Below are 16,798 nucleotides of genomic sequence, written 5' to 3' on the forward strand. Positions count from 1 at the left end.
ATAAACAACCTCTGGTTTGTACTGTCTTGTAAACATTTGAAAATGATTAAATCAAAATTCTTGCAATAGAAAGGTTACTGGACAAACTTGTGGAGATACCATACAGATATCTCTTTACACAGTATGAAAAACCATAACTTATCCCATAACACAACTTATGGATTATAATGATCGCAAAACTATCATGTGCTTGCCAAAGGTTTAAAAATTTATCACTGTTCTGACAAACTCAAAATAAACTTTTCACCTTTCAATACCAGTTAAACAAGGGCCATGGCTAAAACTGATTAGCAAAGAAAATATTTTAAGAAAAAAAGATTTGTTCACAACTATTAAAACTGCCATAATGATGTAGTCCTGGGATGTTGCTGTGGCAATATTATTACAAATGTCAATGTGAACAGTATATGAAAGGATTATAAGATACCATTATCTTATGAAGATAAATATACTTCCCAACTTCAAAGCTCAGCATAAAGGCAACCAAAACCTCAACTGAGAATGTCCTTCAAAACAACTTCCTGAAACTTTTTGACCTTGAAATCTACAGGTAATTGTTAAACATATATATCAATACATAAATATCTATTAAATTTCCAAATGCCTAAGTCACAATGTTAGGCTCTCTATGATTATTAGTATTAGTAGGAAATATTTGAATCTCTACAACTAAGTCCTTTTTTTATTCAATTATACTGGGTCAACAGTTTTGATTTTGCAGTCAATATTCAGAGTGTGGTATGAAACTGTATTTGAATTGCATCTCATCACTATACTTTAATGAACTAAAATGTAGTTATAAGTCTACAGGCAAAATAAATTTAGCCGAGAAAAGTACAATTTTTATGAAGTCCAAGGGCCCTAATTTTGTGAAAAGTATGTCATCAGACCCAAAAACCCTGAATTGATCTAAAACATACCATTAAATAATTTTAAACCAAAATCAGTTCAATATATACAGGCCTAATGAAAATAGTTTGGACAAAAGTCAAATTTCAGAATGACAGAAAGAAGGAAGGACTGATATTGGTAACAATATATGCTGTGGCCACTAAGTTGATGGGTGATAAATACAATTGTTCCAAATTTAAACAGTAGGTTAAGGACTGTTGATGAAATCTGCTTGTATTCCTGACCAAGTTCTGACAGGATCTGTCCTACAACAAGATCAATTTCTAGCATCTAAAGAACCTAGTATATTTTTGTGATACTATCTGAAGCAGAATCAAAAGAAACCACACTGCTTGTGAACTTTTTATCAATTACCCTCTTTCTAGAACATATGGGTTAATTGAGTTTTGAGAAATGTTTTTAAATGTCTTGTGGTTTGAATTAATTACTGATTTTAACATTTAGATCATACAAAATTAATGCCTATGTTAGTATCGTAAGTAATATAATGTTCTAAAAAGTTCCCAGACAAACCACAACATAGCAGTTTTGTGACATGTCTCATAGAATGCCATTCACTTCAATGTACTCAAATATTTGAAATTGTTAACTTTCATCCAGATACATTAATCTTGACAATACTTGACACTAACTGTAGGAACCATTATGTGTTGCCTTCAAAAGCATGGCTGCTACGTCACTATATAAATTCATAACCTGCTTTTAGGCAAAACAAGAGTCCACACGCCTCAAATGTCTCATATGCTTTGCTGATCATAATTGAATTTATATTGAAAGTCTATAAAAACCCTGCCAGACCCACATGTACACCAACTCGCTATTGTTCCATACCTCAAATGAAGCTGACCTATTGCTTAAAGTATCTGAGAAACTGAGTTAACAGTAAAAATTAACATAGACCAATGAACCATAAAAATGAAGTCACGGTATGATGAAGCCTGTCAGAAGGACATGTACACTTTACAATCATTTCATACACCAAATTAAGTTGACTTATTGCTTATTATATCTGAGAAACAGACCATTGGATCCACAAAATACTACCATGAAAACATGTCAAGATGAAATGAAACCTGCCGACAGATATATAAAATACTACCATGAAAACATGTCAAAATGAAATGAAACCTGCCGACAGACATATAAAATACTACCATGAAAACATGTCAAGATGAAATGAAACCTGCTGACAGACATATAAAATACTACCATGAAAACATGTCAAGATGAAATGAAACCTGCCGACAGGCATATAAAATACTACCATGAAAACATGTCAAGATGAAATGAAACCTGCCGACAGACATATAAAATACTACCATGAAAACATGTCAAGATGAAATGAAACATGCTGACAGACATATAAAATACTACCATGAAAACATGTCAAGATCAAATGAAACCTGCCGACAGACATATAAAATACTACTGTGAAAACATGTCAAGATGAAATGAGACCTGCTGACAGACATATAAAATTAAGTTTTCCTTATTTGGTTCTGTTTTTCAGGACTATAAGCATTAGATCAACAATATTTTGCACATTATTCAATCAAGGTGATGGGTACTATTGGACAATATACATGAATGCACAAAATAAAAAATCCATTTCACAACTTTTTTGATAGGGTATAATAAATCAAGGGACATAACTGGTAAATATGGATGTAAATCTGATCTAATTCAGGAATATGCATGATCAGGGTACAGGTGTGATCATACAGGTATGATCAATTTTAGTTATTCCATACCTCTGTCTGTCCTTTAAACAAACACAGTTGTTTATTGTCTTCATTTGACTTCCATTCTGCTTTCTCCAAGGTCTCAAGGTCATCTAGGTCAAGTCGTAACAAGATATCTCTGAAATGAAATATCCTTGAGTAAAAGTTAAAGTACCGTGTTTTTCTATTTTTGTGGATTTTTATTATGACAGGCCATTATTCAATGAATTTTGGGCAAATTAATGGGTAAGGCAAGGTATCTTCTAAAAGAAGTTAACTCTTGTTAATTCTCCGAGAACTGCATTATTGTACAAAAGTCATAACTGGAAGTTGACATTTGCCTGTGCTATTGATTGGAATTAAATTTCTTTTCAGATATGTATTCATAACTTTCAAAGTGAAATGCAAAGACCCTTCTGCATTATTGTACAAAAGTCATAACTGGAAGTTGACATTTGCCTGTGCTATTGATTGGAATTAAATTTCTTTTCAGATATGTATTCATAACTTTCAAAGTGAAATGCAAAGACCCTTATCTAAAGAAGATTGTATCCATTGTGGAAGAACAAATTTTACCTTGATCCAACAATGAGCTGGTTTCTGGGTAGATCTACTGTCAGCTGTACAAATCCTGCAAGATCTGCATGTTGGAATGTCTTAAATGTATCATTATCTTTAAGTAAATCTGAAATAAAGACAAGATTATGAGTGTTCCTGGTGAGGGTAAATCTAGAGAAGCACTTCAGACACCCAAAATTTATAAAGTGTTTTAACATACAAACAAAATATGCATTTTGTTGACCGAAAATGCAATGAAATCAAAGCATTATAACCTCAGTAAAAAGGACTTTTCCCATGAATGAGATAGACAAATTGTGATAATACACCACAACCATGTAAAAAAATATACACCACAACCATGTAATAAAATATACAGAGTGCAACAAATATAAAAATGTTTGTCTTTAATTTAGACCTTGCAAAAAATTGGAATATGTGGAATTTCCATTAATTTTCACAGTAAATGTGCTCTTAGAGAAGCTGGTAAAGCTATTAGTTCCCTGTGTTGTGTTATACTACGTAATTAAGTCTATGCAGTCTGCTGAGCCTTCTAATTTAACTCTTAAGATATTGTATAATACCTTACATTATAACAGAAGTGTAGATACAAAGTAGGTCTTAAATGAAGGAATTTAATTATATAAATATCTCTCTGAGAATCCAACTGACATCAGATACTAACCAAGATGTGATCAAGATATTACAGAAAATGCATTAGTCAACAGTCAATTAAAGTTTGTTTTCAACACCTTTCCTCCTTTTTTTCATTTAGAGGACAAATATTTAATCTACATTAAGCTTAAATTGCTAAAATGCAAACACCTAAAGCACAAAAAGACTTCAATTACTGTCCATTTCAAACCAAATAACTGATGAACATTCAAATAGTGCTTGCATACTAGATAAATATGAGACAGACGTTCTAGTTCAGTACATAAAATACAATTCTTAAGGGAAAAAAATCCAAAAATGTCTTGTAGATCTGTTAAACATAACTGTTTGATATACTTTACATGACAAAATCCCTATCATACAGATTTATTTGAACAAAAACAAAATCATTAGTTATAACTTAAAAATAACCATACCACAAGACAACATATTTCTCAGATATATATCAGCATTCAGATACAATAGCTATATATATATATGCCCATATTTAATCAAACTTGCAGTTTTTGACACATAAGAAAATTTAGAGTAAATTTGATATGACAGCCATTTAAACTGGGAAATGGAACTCAAGAAGGGTGAGCAGTTCCTGCTCCACTTAGGACACTAGTCATGTTGATCACATAAGGTGATGTTATAAAGGATGACTTGATTGTGTCTACAACAAAGGAATCACATATATATAGGTGGTCATTAATGATCACAATATTCAGAGATGACTTCAATTTTACCATTTTCTTTTAAACAACCCTCTATCAAATCTTAATGAAAATGCAAGCACTAGAATACTACATCAGCCACAATATAGAATGTGCTGCTGGAATGTTGTTACATAAAGAGGGAAAGTTTACAGTGGGAAAAGTCATTCCTTTTGTCATCAAGTTAAGATCTCAACAGACATGTTCTTCAACAGGATAAAGCAGACATTAAAACCATTTTTTACCACCATATTGTATTTAATGAAAATAAAGATTCTGATCATTTATGTTATTCTTATTTCATATTCTTATAATAATCTCTAGGTTCTGATTATTTCAACATAACTTTGAATTTGATAAACGTAAATGTTTTCAAGGAAGTATTAAAATCAGCTGGATCTGGATAATTGTTTTGCTGACAATGTTTTATTTCTTTGGCATTGCTTTAAACATAACATTGTAATCAAGAGTTATAAAAATCAACATAGGTAACCATCCCACCTCACACCTGTTGACAGAACAGGAAATGACATCATCACAGGTGCTTAAACAGCAAAACATATACTGCCAACTCAATCTGATACATGTAGCACGATCAGATTTATACAAAAAAGATTAACCAACAAGTACTGACTGTATAATTGTTGATATAATTGTCAAGTGCTGTTTTTTTGCTGCATAAGTGAATGTATAAATTTTCCACTTACTTCTAACATGGAATAAAAAAGAGATTCATTAATTTAATTCAATCATCATGATACAATATTCTACTGAATATGTTTTTTGTAAGGTGAAATTGAGTTATAGGCATTTTTACCTTCCTTACTCTTGAGAGGGACCCTTGTTTATATTGGATACCTAAACTTCGGTACATTGCAGGCTCATCTGCATGGTCTACAAACTTTCAAGGAATTGTCCATTAGATTAACAAAAACTCTGTCCGCAGTGAAAGAGGGTCTTCAGAAATATTGTGAAATTGTTTACTCATGTTGTGGTATTAACCTTATGAGGATTCTAAAAAACTCTAAAGAACTTCTGAATAATTTTAGACATCGATCTTTCTTTGATATTAAAAATCAAAACAATTGCTACATTCTGTAGTATTTTTTCCATACTATGTTTGCAGTTTGCTAATGCAGATCTAAATTAATGTACCTAAATATCAATTTTGGTTTTGTTTTGTGTCTTTTCATCTTTCCAAAGGCTTTTTACTAAATTTGTATTTAAATAGGTTTGCTCCACCCAAGATATGAAAAACATTAAAATTTCTACACCTGAACAGAATGTCAAGATCACCTCATTAGATATCCCAATTATCTCCAGTAAATTATATGTCATTTACAACTTTATTGCTGTCTATGTCAGTCAGACTTTTCAATTAACAAACAAAATTTCCTTTGAATTGTATACAACATGTTGGACATGCTTATTTGCATTTGTGAACATTAAGTAATAGTTAGTATATAAAGCAGATGGTAAATCTATTTATATGTAAATCATTCCTGCTATGGGTCGAAGTTTTCCTCATAAAATACATATTAAAGATACTATTTTGTAACATGGTACATGCACTTATTTTTTCTTCAATCATCTTGTGGTTATGATATTACTGCAACACTGGCAAATTTTCAAAAATATTATGCAAAATCATTTTTTCATTTATTGCTCTCCTAGCTGCAGATCAATCTTTTTTCCAAATGCAGAAAAATAAGTTAAGCATCATCTTATCTGCCTAAAAGTAGCAAGTGCTTCAAGGGGCATAATTTCAAATTCAAATATTTTATTGGATAAAGCACATATGACAAATATGACATTGCGTAATCCAAGTGTGCAACTTACATGACATATATACAACATGACAAATATAAATGTAAATAAAACATAATGCATAATAATTTCATTTCATTATTAAAAGTAAGTCAGCAAAAGAAACTTCAAGTATCCTATGAACAGCATAGCAGACATCGGTTCAGTAATTTTTAGGTGAACATTCTATTTTCAAATTATAAGGGCTCAAATCTGGTTTTGCAAGGCATTTGGTATCTGAAAAATGAACTTCAGACATTAAAAAAAGCAACAATAGATCACAGTACCATTATCAACAATGAGCAAAACCCATACCATACAGTTTAAGCTATAAAAGGCACCTATATGACAAAATGTGAAACAAGTCAAAAGATAAAACCATCAACCTAAACAATTAACAAAATTCAAATATGGGAGACAGCAACTAATGAAAACCACTGAATTACAGGATCCTGACTTGGGACATGCACATAAAGAATGATGCAGGATTAAACATCGTAACTCAATACAAATAAAAAATATTTTAAAGCAGTTGGTACCCTTGAAACACAGAGGACACCCAGAAACTAGAACCTTGCTTGTAGAACAAGATGTTTTCAGTCTTTGAACCACTCCTCAGCACATTTTGTATACATATCTTCTTGCAGCTTGCACATTTTACCCAAGTCATTAATTTTACTAACCTTTCAAAGAAACAGAAAATTGTTTGATGTGTATAATTCAAAAAGCTCAATTTGTTTAAAACATGCTTATGTATTTTTCCTATCATCTTTATGTATTCTTGTATTAAGATAAATCTATTTCAAATGCAATGAATTTTTAAATCCATTTAAATTTAACTACAAAAATATGTCAATTCAACTAGATAAACTATTCATGTGCATCATAACCTTTCACCAAATATGTAAAATTGGCAAGATTTAGTCTTTTTAGCTCATCAATTTAAACTACTGTATATGTTCAACTAGATTTTAAATAAACAGCAGGAAACATCTGTTTCACTGCCAAATTTGTAACTGCCAACTTTTTCTTCTTTTTTAAATCTGAGAATGAATTGGCATAATGTGGACAGTATACTGACAGTTTGGTAATACCATGGAACATTGGGTATATCTCATTTAAGATAAACGACGAGTGACTCATTCATATAAAACATGTAAATTTAATTCATTAATAAAATCTATCCAATGAATTCATTTCATAGTCCAATTTGTTGACCAACTTTTAAAGCAGTACAAGACCATTATATAACAAGAAGGTGATGAGTTACGTACATCTATACTTTTTAAATAGATAATCTTCCCCACTTATGTACTTTTGTTGTATTTCTAATAAGAGATGTTTGATATAATGAGATAATGATTATGAAAATAGATATAAAATATTTGAATAATTTTATATATAAATGAATGTTCTTTTTGGTAAACTTTGTTGGAAGTTGTAGATCAAAACCGGGATATTATCTGTCAATATATTCCAAGTATCCACACAGTTAAGAGTACTACAAATAGACAAAAACATGGGTAATTCTCACTTTTTGCAATATACTTATTACTTTCAAATAAGTTTTTATTCAAAAAGAGGATGAATACTTGATTAGGCAGTGACACAATCTCTCAATTGGACACCTGTCACCACAAATTACCAACATTATGCTTGAACATTAAAATCTTAAGTGTTCTCATTCTTATTGAAAGACACAAAGGAGTTGGTTCACTAACTCATAATTTTTGCTGTAAAATCTGAAAATTTTTATCTTCGATAATGTTGTGAAAATTTGATCAAAACATATGGTAAAATGTCTCATTCAGTTTCAGTGAAAAAGGATTTTCACCAATTGTGTCATTAGTGATGTATGTATTATGTCATAAATGCATGTGAATTTCGTTAAAACCTGATTTTTTGCATAATTCAGCATAATTTATAACAGTTTTCTAAAAAATTAACACTGGAGCCACCTCTCGCCCACAATTATTTTGTTAAAATGTTCTTTATATACCATATCCTTTCATTTTCAACCAAAATTTCACTGGGAGAGGGGTGGTACCATATGTCATTTAGCGATACATACTCATTAGATTTTCTCAAATAATTGAAGTTTAAAAAATACACCTTTATAGGGCCATTTATTGGGGTTACTCAGGATCTACTACTTTAGACTCCTCATAATAGTTGAAAGTCAACAAGGTTTCATCCACCTCATGAGTGAAACAAATATAGCACAAATTGGCCATACCCAACATTGGTTGCAACATCATTCTGCAGATTTAAATGAAATATTTGCCGCAGGACTTTAAGCAAACAACCAATTAATCAATCTTTTGAGTTTTCACAGTACTTAACAACAGGTTGTAATGGTCATTTAGAGTTTTTTTGCACCGTGTTGAAGGCCTAACTGTGACTTTGAGATGAAGAACAGCAATAACAGCACTGTTCCTTTCCTTTTTTTTGTGTTTTTTTTCTGTGCATGTACTGATTTTGTGTCATGGATGGATACTCCATATGGATACCCCATATCCTTTGTCTTTCTTTTATATTTCAATATCTGTAGAGAAACATTATAAGGTAATAGAAGAGTTAAAAGATGTTTTCCATTGAGTCTATATTTCAAAAGGCCATAACTCCCAATCATTTATCAGCATTCATTTCTAACACTTAACCATGATGTTGCCAGTAAAACTTTCATAATAATTTTTATATAAATGTAGATTACAAGACCTTTTTTATGTCCCTTGCTTATTTGCACCAAGGAACAATAAAAACAAATACTATTTTGTCATCCAATTATATAAGAAGACTTAAAACAAATAATTTGATTTTTATCTGTCATGTTTTTACCACTAAATATATCTATCTGCCTGATTCTCCAGAAAACTACTGACAATAAAACCTTAAATCCTAAACTAACACCTGTGCAATTAAAAAGATTTAGAATGAAACATAAGATAACTGTTGCACTTTAATTTATGGATGGGAATAATTTTGATCTGTATAAATTACCTACACACCCTACAAAAACGATTTCTACTATGATAACAAAAAAGGAAATCATCCCCCGAGACCAATTACTTGTATATTTTGTTGTAAGTTGGCCTCCTTAAAGAATCTATTAGTAAATTTCACTTTAACTTTATATAATATATATGAATTACTTCACATCTTCAAATGAAAACTTCTCAAATTTTTTTACACATCATAAATTTGACATTATGTCCATCCTTTTATGTAACTAACAAAAAGCATTTGATAAATTAAAAGACAACTTTTCTCAAGTGGAAAAAGGGAGGATTTTGTAAACTATCAAATTTGAACATAATAGCTATTCTGAATCAAAGCAGAACCTTTCTGACCTTTCATTTGGATAACGTATGTAAATTTGTCCTTAAATATCTGTCAGCTTTTAATTTTCAAGTGTCCCATAAGAATTATTCAAATATTTATGAAAATTATACTGGTGCAGAGCCATTTGTTTGGCCATGCACTTGAGATGTTAAATGTTTGGTGAATACAGAGCTGCAGTGCACCACTTATTTAGATTCAGCTAAATTACATATATAAACAATTTAATGTAACAAAAGAGTTTTTAAACTTCAAACAGATGTTTATATGTAAATGAAGAAAACTGTACATTTTCACCGAAAAACACAATTATATTAATGAATTTATTTTGTGATGATATAAATTGAAAATGTTGCACAATTTGATATCAATCTTATAAAATAATAAAAAAAAGTACATGTGTTTGAAGTCTATTGTAGCAAGTAAGATGTGAATATTCGGGCCTGAACAATTACAGGTCACATTACTTTCTTTAACAATTATCCAAGGAACCAGGATAACATAATGTGAAACTATTCAAAAGGCCTGATTCATGGATTTATAAAAAAAAAACTAATTTTCATGATATGTGTCAAAGTTCTTCCCTTAAATATTCCCACAGAAATTTCATCTATTGTAAAACAATAGTATACCTAAGTAAGTACACCAAATATAAGACATGTGCAGTACATCTGCAGCAATTTCTGAGATGTTACATTTGGCGTCAATTTAATTTTTTAGTCTACAAAAACGATTATCAGATATGCAAGATGGCACAGATCAGATTATCTTAACTCCCAAGGTGACTTTCAACAGATTAACCAGAATCTCAGGCTGTTCAACTTATTTAGAAATGTTACAGATTGGCATCAAAATAAAACTTTATTGACAACTACTTCAAATAATAACTTTTAGTGCAATGTTTCTCAAAAACCTGCTGGGATATAATAAAGATATTTCAAAAAAATTACAGAATTCTCAAGAGAACAACTTGTTAATGTTACATTTTATTAGAACAAAAAATGAAGTCTGGTGTTGTTAGTGATTTATTTCTATGCCACCCTTACAGGAAAGAAACCTATAAAACCTTTTACTACTAAAAGTAATTTATTTCCTCTTCTGGAAATAAAATATCCTAGGGCAATTTCTAATAATTTAATTGACATATCAAATTTAATTTCCCTTTTTTCAATCATATGAGTAGATATGCACCTGCATCAATTCACGCTATTCATGTTAATGTATTGTAATGTTCACTTAGCTACATAAAGTTTTAATATCCTTTTCTTCAGAAAACCTTCTTTATATACTGATGTTAACTTTGAATATAATTTGTTGATAATGAATTACCATGATAGCAACTAAGTCCGGTGATTAATGCATGTACACACATATTGATATTTGTACTGACTTTTATTGCTAATATCGTAACACACTTGATGCAGTGGTGGAATCTTTATGTAATTCTTTCTGTTTTTTTTTTAGATTTAGTTTTATTTTAGAGTATTTGAGACATTTCCTAAAGGACCAGAAGATGATGAGGGTGATGGATGACTATTTAAGTGGAAAGTTATATGCTTACTCTGGATGAGAACATGTTGATGTGAAATGAACAAACCCTGCTTTGTACTAGACTGACATGCAAAGATGTATTTCTAATGTGCTAGTTCACAAGATTACAGTCTGCAGGAGTCCATGTCACCTTACACAGACACATTATTCTGTCCCTAGGCTGACATTTAGTCTTTACTCAAATCCTAAATGCTGCATACTAAGTGGAGAAGCAGCAAATACCATTTTTTCCAAGTCCTTGGTTTGACCTGGTTCAGTGGATAAAACCAACAACCACCTTGCACTAGAGGCAAGCGGCAACGCTTCCATAAGACCACGGAGGCCATTGGGACCAGGAGACTAGTGGCATTAAAAAAAAAACAGCAAAGCACAGATCTAACAAATACATAATCCACCAAAAAAATTATTCTTTCAAAAAATTTTAGTTGCCATTATCAAGAAGATTGGTGCCACTATTTAAGAAGGAACTACTATCCTTCTGGAGCACCTGAGTTCTTCCCAGGGTTTTGGTAGGGTTCCTATTATAATATGGCTAAATCTTTAGTATTCAGAGGTAGTGGTTTTTCACAGTTTTCATCTATTTTGGACATAGTGTTGTTTAACTTTTGATGACCATCTTATAAAAATAAGAAGTAGATCTTCTTCCCTATCTTTTACTCAATGGGTGGACAGCTTACTGATTTGTTTGAATCCCATTCTGTGAAGTTAGTGCACAAGTGAATATCTAAGGTTCAAATAAACCATGTGACTTATGCTATATGAATAAGGTTTGTACAAGAGTCTCTATTTACCTTTCTTCTAAAACCTTAAGGTTTTTTTTAGCTAAAACTTGTTTGAAGAATTCATTAATCTAAGCAGTCATAAGCATGAATCTTTTAGTTAACAGATAAGTGTTCAATTTATCAAAATATAAAAATTTGCACCCTAACATTTTTTTGCTGCTTCCCTATACAGAAACATAATTATGTGTTCTTGTAACCTTGTAAACACATTTTGTTTTAAAGCAATCGAAAGTTTTTCTTGATACAGAGAACAATTATCTAAAATGTACCTGATTTATCAGTGATCTTTAATTGAAGAAATAGATGAAAGTGTGATTGATATTCCAGCTATAGTACTGATGAAAATCTTTAACTTGACAAATGATGATATATTATTGAAATCATACAAACCAAAAAAAGATAAAGGGGATTTTATACATGTTCTTATATTTGCCAACCTTTCATAAAATAATTCCTGAAGATATAACATTCTCAACAGACCTTAAATAAACAACATCCTTTTCAGCTGGGGATTAGCCTTCTCAGTATATGTTGGTCACTGACTTTTTAAATTTTTACAATATTAACTTTCTGTGTCAGACATTGTTGCTCTTCACTGTTGCTTCTAATGATCTTTTTTTTTTTTGCATACTCATAAACAAAGGAAAAAATTTCAGAGATATTCTATGAAATATCTTAAGGAATTTTTTATTGTTGTTCTTCATCTGGATAACTGATAAGCACAACAAGAGGAAGACAATTTAGAATTCTTAACTATTCATGGATAACCAGTATGTAGGATTGATCAATAACTCATTTGTATTTCTTAATTTGGTTTCTATTTTTTCATCTCTTCTACTCTTTTCCTGGACTATATTTGATGTAAATAGGAAATATTGCTGAATTTATTGTCAGTATAAATCATTGTAGATAAAAGAAAAGTACTAAAAACATACCCAGTAATGAAAATAGTCAGACAACATATTTACAGATAAGTATGTACAAAACTGTTTTTGGTTTTATCTAGATCATAAATGTATAGACACTAGCAAATAGTGAGATCATCTTAAAAGAGATAAAAATCTTCAAAATACCATTTTCTGTCCCTATTTAAAACATTATTACAGTTAATAACCTCTCTAGAGTAATCTGACTTTTATTTGACACAAAGTGAATAAATATTGTATAAATATGAGGAAAAATTTACTGATATATGGCTTAGATTTTTGTCTGCTTTAAATGGTCATTATAATTTGTATAGGGACAAAAAACCTAGAACAGGTCAAAAACCTCATGACCAGCATTATATTTCATATCTATTTCATTAGCATATCACCATAAAAAACCTATGTAGCATCTTTACTATACAGTTGGGGTAAATATGATTTTATCTTATGGCAGCTTCCAGTACTTTTATATAAAAACTGATTTGTGCAAGTCTATATGGATTGATATGATTTGAGGAATTATCTTATGATTCAAGAAATGAATTATAGGTTATATTCTGTATTAGTAAAAAGCAACCGCTGGCTATAAATATACCTAATAATTAAATTTCAAACTACTTGTCACAACTATTTCATACTGGTGAACAGAACAATGTTACTAAAGTAGATTATTTCTTAAAATGGTTAACCTGTAATTAAATTCTAGCTTTGCTGTGAACTTATCACTTTAGATACCTCTGCAAAAACAGAAATAAACCCTGAAGCTATAAAATATATAGTATATATAAGGAAAACTAAGGTACAGATAATACATTTATCTAAATATTTAAATTTATTACCTGACAGTGTTATATTTCATACGTTTTTAATGGTTTATTTTATAACAGTGATTAATGTCATAAAATATACTGAAGTGAACATTAGAACTATGAACTTTGAAGGTGTCCATGCTTTTGGTACACTAAAGAAAAACTTTATAATCCATGGCTATTTGTACAAAAGAAAGAACAAATCAAATACTTAAAAGACAGATCTTGTATTCGTTGATAGGAAATAGTTGCTCTGTCAGTATATTGATGGTAAATGTCAGTAAATGATATGATAGAAATTGTTTGTAAATGCAACATTAATAAAAGTTGTCTCCTATCCTCTTCATCCCAGTCGGCATTTAGGACCCAGAAAATTGCTAGGTTAGTAACAGTTAATAAACTGATGGTTCATATGTCTGTCAATGCTATGCCAGTAAGTGTCAACAAGCAAGTGGCATATGTGTCGGCCAATGCTATGTCAGTAACTGTCAGTCAATGTACTGTTAGACATTGTCAGTAACTGATTGTAATTCTGTTAATGTTATGTCAGTATCTTCCTGTCAATAAACTGATTGTATTGTAAGTAAATTTCACAATCTGTGTCAATGCAATGTGAGCAATTGTTAAAAAACTGATGGTAATTGTCTGCAAATGTATTGTTAGCCAATGTCAGTAATTGGTGGTAAATCTCTGTAAGTAACTGTCAATAAACTGATTGCATCTCACTGAGTAAATATCAGGAACTTTGTCAATGATATGATTATCAGTGTTGGTCAATATATCATTATTAAAAGTAAATGCATTGCTGGAAAATGTCTGTCAATACATTTATGATAACTGTCTGTAAATACTATGTAAGTAAATGTCTGTCAATACACTAATTGTAACTGTCTGTTAATACTTTGTCAGTAAATGTCTGTCAATAAAGTAAGGGTTACTGTCTGTAAATGCTATGTAAGTGAATGTCTGCCAATACACAAATGGTAACTGTCCGTAAATGCTACGTAAGTAAATGTCTGGCAATATACTAATGGTAATTAAACTGTCTGTAAATGCTTTGTAAGTAAATGTCTGTCAATACACTATTGGTAACTGTCTGTAAATGCTATGTAAATAAATGTCTGTCAATACACTAATGGTAATTAATCTGTCTGTAAATGCTATACAAGTAAATGCTATGTAAGTAAATGTCTGTCAATACACTAATGGTAACTGTCTTAAATGACTGGCAATAAACTAAGGACAACTGTCTGTAAATGCTATGTAAGTAAATGTCTGTCAATACACTAATGGTAACTGTCTGTAAATGCTATACAAGTAAATGTCTGTCAATACACTTATGGTAATTAAACTGTCTGTAAATGCTATACAAGTAAATGTTATGTAAGTAAATGTCTGTCAATACACTAAAAGTACTTGTCTGTAAATAACATGTAAGTAAATGTCTGTCAATACACTAATGGTAACTGTCTGTAAATACTTTGTCAGTAAATGTCTGTTAATAAACTAAGGGTAACTGTCTGTAAATAAACTAAGGGTAACTGTCTGTAAATTCTATGTAAGTAAATGTCTGTCAGTACACTAATGGTAACTGTCTGTAAATGCTATACAAGTAAATGTCTCTCAATACACTTATGGTAATTAAACTGTCTGTAAATGCTATACAAGTAAATGTCTGTCTATACACTAATGGTAACTGCCTGTAAATGCTATGTAAGTAAATGTCTGTCAATACACTAATGGTAACTGTCTGTAAATGCTATGTATATATATATATTTGTATTGTATTGTTTATATATGCCTTCAACCCCTAAGGGTATAAATGTGCATTTCATTAATAAATATGTAAGAAAATGTCTGTCAATACACTAAAAGTAACTGTCTGTTAATGCTATGTAAGTAAATGTCTGTCAATACCTTAATGGTAACTGTCTGTAAATGATATGCCAGTAATTGTCTGTCAATACCTTAATGATAACTGTCTGTAAATGATATGCAAGTAATTGCTAGTTGATTCATGGATGTCAACTTTCTATCAATGTTCTGAAATAAAATTGTCAGTCACAACACTCAAAGAAACTGCTTTCATGCCATGTTAGTAACTGTTTGCCAATACTATGAGAGTAGCTGTCTGTCAAAATATTGATGGTAACTTTCCAACAATATGCTGAGGGTATAGCTTTCTCTTAATGAATTGTTAGTAAAATGCCAACTCCTTCACACAAAGTACCTGTCTGACAATGCTATGATAGTACAATGTATCAGTCTTTCAATAAATATTTATATATTTTATAGTATCTGTTGTCTAAGTTTTACTATTAAATAACATACAATGTTCAGGAAATTAAACATGGAAATTTCTAATTAACAGATAAACTGTCAGCTGACAAATTATCCACTTAAATGATTAGTTCTTAAGAAATAAAAGCATTAGCTGACATGTCTGACAAGCCAATATATACATCTGGGTGTGTAACAAAAACTGTTTATAACTACCCACTTACAACTGTCAGGATAATATTGACTTTCTATAGACTTCATCAAAAACATGTCAAAGGGAAAGCCATAAATTGTCCACATACTTTATAAAACTATCTGGTACTCAAAGGTCCATCCATTACTTTAAGTAATGAACTTTTGTTATAATACAACCTCTTTTTATCCCCCTATTGAAGAAGACATTTGTAAATTGTCTAACATATGATGTAGTCAATGACCAAAGACAAAACATTATCATTTCAAACTTTGTTTTGAAAAGGTGCTGAGTAGCTGCTACTTAAACAGGAAAAACATTATAAATGAGGACAATGAACAGAAAAGGCATACATGTTTATTGAAAATGCTCTATATTAAACAGCTTTCACATTCTAACTGTATTTTGAGGCATCATCATTTTAAAACAAAGAAAAAATCTAGAAGCCAGCTGAAATTCTTATAGATTTTATATCAAAAGGATGATGTTGTTCTTTAGGTTCATGTTTGTTAAATATAAATTTTTAGAAAACTTTAATTAAAACTGAC

At 30.5% G+C, this 16,798-nt stretch overlaps 1 protein-coding gene across 4 annotated transcripts in view; it reads right to left on the bottom strand.

The window, feature by feature from the left end:
* Positions 1 to 16,798, bottom strand: part of LOC127728230 (semaphorin-5A-like) — a 104,891-nt gene that overhangs the window by 46,312 nt on the left and 41,781 nt on the right. For all 4 annotated transcript variants that reach the window (XR_007994054.1, XR_007994053.1, XM_052235476.1 and 1 more), the window contains exons 3-4: positions 3,210 to 3,318; positions 2,664 to 2,772 (exon numbers count right to left, since the gene is read on the bottom strand). Coding sequence is in view for 2 of the 4 variants with exons in the window: in XM_052235476.1 (XP_052091436.1) it covers positions 2,664 to 2,772; positions 3,210 to 3,318 (218 nt within the window). In the remaining 2 variants the exon portion in view is untranslated. The remainder of the gene's footprint in view (positions 1 to 2,663; positions 2,773 to 3,209; positions 3,319 to 16,798) is intronic.

The sequence above is a fragment of the Mytilus californianus genome, unplaced genomic scaffold, assembly GCF_021869535.1.
Source record: "Mytilus californianus isolate M0D057914Y unplaced genomic scaffold, xbMytCali1.0.p SCAF_2, whole genome shotgun sequence".
Taxonomy (NCBI): Eukaryota; Metazoa; Mollusca; class Bivalvia; order Mytilida; family Mytilidae; genus Mytilus; species Mytilus californianus.